General features: G+C 61.7%; 1 protein-coding gene across 1 annotated transcript in view; it reads left to right on the top strand.

The window, feature by feature from the left end:
- LOC102846392 (taste receptor type 2 member 20-like) overlaps positions 1–5,469 on the top strand; it is a 28,642-nt gene extending 23,173 nt beyond the window's left edge. The window contains exons 3-5 of the mRNA XM_006888465.1: positions 4,495–4,636; positions 4,866–4,995; positions 5,329–5,469. Of these exons, the coding sequence (XP_006888527.1) occupies positions 4,495–4,636; positions 4,866–4,995; positions 5,329–5,469 (413 nt within the window). The remainder of the gene's footprint in view (positions 1–4,494; positions 4,637–4,865; positions 4,996–5,328) is intronic.
- The last annotated feature ends 554 nt before the right edge of the window (positions 5,470–6,023 follow it).

Below are 6,023 nucleotides of genomic sequence, written 5' to 3'. Positions count from 1 at the left end.
GTGGTCACGTGCCGGGTACGGGGTGTTCACGTGCCGGGCACGGGGTGTTCATGTGCCGTTCACGGGGTTTACACACGGGTGTTCACCTGCAGGGCACGGGGTGTTCACACGGGGTTTTCATGTGACGAGGACGAGGTGTTTACGTGCCGGGCACGAGGTGTTCACACGGGGCGTTCACGTGCCTGGCACGTGGGGTTCACGTGCCCGGCTCGGGGGGTTCATGTGTCAGGAACGCATTCATACACTTCCATCAACTCCGATCCATATGTAAATCTTAATGAACTAAGAGAATAAAAAATCACATGATTTTCTGTATTTTTGAGCACTATACTGTGATTCTATATGAAGTTGATGAATGTATTTCAGGGGTCAATTCACGTTCATGTGCCGGGCACGGGTTGCTCACGTGCCGGGCACTAGGTGCTCATGTGGCAGGTACGGAGTAGTCACGTGCCAGGCACCGGGTGTTCACATGGTTGTTCACGTGCCGGGGACAGGATGTTTACGTGCCGGGTATGTGATGTTCACGTGCCGGGCATGGTGTGTTCTCTTGCCGGGCATGGGGTGTTCACGTGCCGGACACGGGGTGTTCACGTGCCGGGCACCGGGTTTTCACATGGGTGTTCAAGTGCAGGGAACGAGGTGTTCACACGGGTTGTTCACGTGTCAGGGATGGGGAGTTCACGTGCTGGGCACGAGGTGTTCACACCGGGTGTTCACGTGCCGGGCATGGGGTGTTCACACGGGGTGTTCACGTACGGGGGAGGTGGTGTTCACATGCCTTTCACGGAGTGTTCACACAGGGTGCTCACCTGTCGGGCACTAGGTGCTCTCATGTCGGGCACGGGGTGCTTACGTGCCGTGCACGGTGTGTTCACTTGCCGGGCACGGGGTGTTCACACGGGGTGCTCACGTGCCGTGTACGGGGTGTTCACGTGCCGGGCATCGGGTGTTCACGTGGGGGGCACCGGGTGGTCAATTGCTGGACACCGGGTGTTCCCACGGGTGTTCACATGCCGGGCACGTGGTGTTCACGTACCGGGCACAGTGTGTTCACGTGCCGGGCCCGGGTGTTCACGTGCCGTGCACGGGGTGTTCACACGGGGTGTTCACGTGCCAGGTATGGGGTGTTAATGTGCCGGGCCTGGGATGTTCACACAGGGTGTTCACGTGCGGGGGATGGGGTTATCACGTGCCTTGCACGGAGTCCTCACACAGAGTGTTCACGTGCCGGGCACCGGTGTTCACAGGTGTGTTCACGTGCCGGGCACGGAGTCTTTACGTGCCGGGCAGGGGTGTTTATGTGCCGGTCACGGGGTGCTCTTGTGCCGGGCAAGGGGTGCTTACGTGCCGGGCACGGGGTGCTCTTGTGCCGGGTACGGGTACAGGGAGAACACGTGCCGGGCACCAGGTGCTCATGTGCCGCGCACCGGGTGTTCACACGGATGTCCACGTGCCGGGCGCGGGGTGTTCACACAGGGTGTTCACGTGTCGGGCATGGGGTGGTCATACGGGGTGTTCACTTGCCGGGCACCGGGTGTTCACGTGCCGGGCACCGGGTGTTTACGTGCCGGGCACGGGGTGCTCACACAGGGTGTTCCCGTGACGGGCACGGGGTGCTCACGTGCCGGGCGCGGGGTGTTCACGTGTCGGGCACGGGGTGTTTACACGGGGTGCTCACGTGCCGGGCACAGGGTGCTCACGTGCCGGGCGTGGGGTGTTCACACGGGTGTTCACACAGGGTGTTCACGTGCTGGGCACGGGGTGTTCACACGGGGTGCTCACGTGCCTGGCACGGGGTGCTCACGTGCCGGGCACGGGCTGTTCACGTGCCGTGCACCGGGTGTTCACGTGACAGATACCGGGTGTTCACGTGCCGGCCACCAGGTGTTCACGTGTTGGGCACCGAGTTTTCACACGGGTGTTTACGTGCCAGACACCGGCTGTTCACGTGCCTCGCACCGGGTGTTCACACGGTTGTTCACGTGCCGGGCATGTGGTGTTCACGTGTCGGGCACGGTGTGTTCTCGTGCCGGGCACGGGGTGTTCACGTGCCGGAAATGGTGTGTTCACGTGCCGGGCACCGGGTTTTCACATGGGTGTTCAAGTGCCGGGCACGAGGTGTTCACACGGGTTGTTGACGTGCCAGGGACGGGGTGTCCACGTGCTGGGCACGAGGTGTTCACACCAGGTGTTCACGTGCCGGGCCCCGGGTGTTCACACGGGGTGCTCACGTGCCAGGCACCGGGAGCTCACGTGCCGGGCACCGGGAGCTCACGTGGCGGGCACCGGGTGCTCAGGTGCCGGGCGCGGGGCTCTCACGTGCCGGGCGCGGCCTTCTCACGTGCCGGGCGTGGGGTGCTCACGAGCCAGGCGCGGGGTGCTCACCTGCCGGGCGCGGGGTGTTCACGTGCCGAGCACGGGGTGTTCACACAGGTTGTTCACGTGCCGGGCACGGGATGTTCACATGGGATGTTCCTGTGCCGGGCACGGGGTGTTCAAATGGGGTGTTCCCGTGCCGGGAACGGGGTGTTCACGTGCCGGGCCTGGGGTGTTCACACGGGGTATTCACGTGGGGGGATGGGGTCATCACGTGCCTTGCACGAAGTCTTCTCAAACTGTGTTCACTTGCCGGGCACCGGATGTTCACGTGCTGGGCACCGGGTGATCACGTGCCGGGCCCCGGGTGTTCACACGTGGTGCTCACGTGCCGGGCACTGGGAGCTCACGTGCCGGGCACCGGGAGCTCACGTGGCGGGCACCGGGTGCTCACGTGCCGGGTGCGGGGTTCTCACGTGCCGGGCGCGGGGTGCTCACGTGCCGGGCGTGGGGTGCTCACGAGCCGGGCGCGGGGTGCTCACCTGCCGGGCGCGGGGTGCTCACGTGCCGAGCACGAGGTGTTCACACAGGGTGTTCACGTGCCGGGCACGGGATGTTCACATGGGATGTTCCCGTGCCGGGCACGGGGTGTTCAAACAGGGTGTTCCCGTGCCGGGCCTGGGGTGTTCACATGGGGTATTCACGTGGGGGGATGGGGTCATCACGTACCTTGCACGAAGTCTTCTCACACTGTGTTCACGTGCCGGGCATGGGATGTTCACATGGGATGTTCCCGTGCTGGGGACGGGGTGTTCAAACGGGGTGTTCCCGTGCCGGGCACGGGGTATTACCATGTCGGGTCCGGGGTGCTCACGTGCCAGGCACGGGGTATTCACACGGGCTGTTCACGTGCCGGGCTCGGGGTGTTCATGTGCCGGGCTCAGGGTGTTCACGTGCCGGGCACCATGTGTTCACATGCCGTGTACGCGGTGTTCATGTGCCGGGCACGGGGTGTTCATGTGCCATTCACAGGGTTTACACATGGGTGTTCGCCTGCCGGGCACGGGGTGTTCACACGGGGTTTTCATGTGACGAGGACGGGGTGTTTACATGCCGGGCACGATGTGCTCACACGGGGCGTTCACGTGCCATGTACGGGGTGTTCATGTGCCGGGCACGGGGTGTTCACGTGCCGGGCATGGGGTGTTCACACGGGGTGTTCACGTGCTTGGCACGTGGGGTTCACGTGCCCGGCTCGGGGGGTTCATGTGTCAGGAACGCATTCATACACTTCCATCAACTCCGATCCATATATAAATCTTAATGAACTAAGAGAATAAAAAACCACATGATTTTATGTATTTCTGAGCACTATACCGTGATTCTATATGAAGTTGATGAATGTATTTCAGAGGTCAATTCACGTTCACGGGCTGGGCACCGGTTGCACACGTGCCAGGCACTAGGTGCTCACGTGGCGGGTACGGGGTGTTCACGTGCCGGGCACCGAGTGTTCAGGTGCTGGGCACGGGGTGTTCACGTGCCGGGCACCGGGTATTCATGTTCCGGGCATGCGGTGTTCACGTACCAGGCAACGTGTGGTCACGTGCCGGGTACCGTGTGTTCACGTGCCGGGACGGGATGTTCACGTGCCGGGCACGGGGTGTTCACGTGCCGTTCACGGGGTTTACACACGGGTGTTCACCTGCCGGGCACGGGGTGTTCACACGGGGTTTTCATGTGACGAGGACGGGGTGTTTACGTGCCGGGCACGAGGTGTTCACACGGGGTATTCACGTGCCAGATACGGGGTGTTCATGTGCCGGGAATGGGGTGTTCACACGGGATGTTCACGTGCCGGGCACGGGGTGTTCACACAGAGTGTTCACGTGCCTGGCACGTGAGGTTCATGTACCCGGCTCGGGGGGTTCAAGTGTCAGGAACGCATTCATACACTTCCATCACCTCCGATCCATATATAAATCTTAATGAACTAAGAAAATAAAAAACCACATGATTTTCTGTATTTCTGAGCACTATACTGTGATTCTATATGAAGTTGATTAATGTATTTCAGGGGTCAATTCACGTTCACGTGCCGAGCACGGGTTGCTCACGTGCCGGGCACTGGGCTCTCACGTGCCAGGCACGCGTTGCTCACCTGTCGGGGACTAGGTGCTCGCATGTCGGGCACGGGGTGCTTACGTGCCGTGCACGGGGTGTTCACTTGCCGGGCACCGGGTGTTCACACGGTTGTTCACGTGCCGGGCACAGGGTGTTTACGTGCCGGGCATGTGGTGTTCACGTGCCGGGCACGGTGTGTTCTCGTGCCAGGCACGGGGAGTTCACGTGCCAGATACGGGGTGTTCACGTGCTGGGCACCGGGTTTTCACATGGGTGTTCAAGTGCTGGGCACGAGGTGTTCACACCGGGTGTTCACGTGCCGGGCATGGGGTGTTCACACGGGGTGTTCACGTACGGGGGAGGTGGTGTTCACATGCCTTTCACGGAGTGTTCACACAGGGTGCTCACCTGTCGGGCACTAGGTGCTTTCATGTCGGGCACGGGGTGTTCACGTGCCGGGCATTGGGTGTTCACGTGGCGGGCACCGGGTGGTCAATTGCCGGGCACCGGGTGTTCCCACGGGTGTTCACGTACCGGGCACGGGGTGCTCACGTGCCGGGCATTGGGTGTTCACGTGCCGGGCATTGGGTGTTCACGTGGCGGGCACCGGGTGGTCAATTGCCGGGCACCGGGTGTTCCCACGGGTGCTCACGTGCCGGGCACGGGGTGTTCACACGGGGTGTTCACGAGCCTGGCACGTGGGGTTCACGTGTCAGGAACACATTCATACACTTCCATCAACTCCGATCCATATATAAATCTTAATGAAATAAGAGAATAAAAAACCACATGATTTTCTGTATTTCTGAGCACTATACCGTGATTCTATATGAAGTTGATGAATGTATTTCAGGGGTCAATTCACGTTCACGTGCCGGGCACTAGGTGCTCACGTGGCGGGTACGGGGTAGTCACGTGCCGGGCACTGGGCTCTCACGTGCCAGGCACGCGTTGCTCACCTGTCGGGGACTAGGTGCTCGCATGTCGGGCACGGGGTGCTTACGTGCCGTGCACGGGGTGTTCTAATGGGATGTTCACGTGTTGGGCATGGGATGTTCATGTGCCGGGCACGGGGTGTTCACGTGCCGGGCACGGGGTGTTCACACGGGGTGCTCACGTGTCCAGCACGGGGTGCTCACGTGCCGGGCATGGGCTGTTCACGTGCCGTGCACCGGGTGTTCACGTGACAGACACAGGGTGTTCACGTGCCGGGCACCGCGTGTTCACGTGCAGGCCACCGGGTGTTCACGTGTCGGGCACCGGGTTTTCACACGGGTGTCTACGTGCCGGCCACCGGCTGTTCACGTGCCTCGCACCGGGTGTTCACACGGTTGTTCACGTGCCTGGCACAGGGTGTTTACGTGCCGGGCACGGTGTGTTCTCGTGCCGGGCACGGGTGTTCACGTGCTGAAATGGTGTGTTCACGTGCCGGGCACTGGGTTTTCACACGGGTGTTCAAGTGCCGGACACGAGGTGTTCACACGGGTTGTTCACGTGCCAGGGATGGGGTGTTCACGTGCTGGGCACGAGGTGTTCACACCAGGTGTTCACGTGCCAGGCATGGGGTGTTCACACGGGGT

The sequence above is a fragment of the Elephantulus edwardii genome, unplaced genomic scaffold (assembly GCF_000299155.1).
Source record: "Elephantulus edwardii isolate Elephantulus edwardi_28Jun2011 unplaced genomic scaffold, EleEdw1.0 scaffold00067, whole genome shotgun sequence".
Classification (NCBI taxonomy): domain Eukaryota; kingdom Metazoa; phylum Chordata; class Mammalia; order Macroscelidea; family Macroscelididae; genus Elephantulus; species Elephantulus edwardii.
This window is presented reverse-complemented; position numbering and strand designations above follow the sequence as displayed.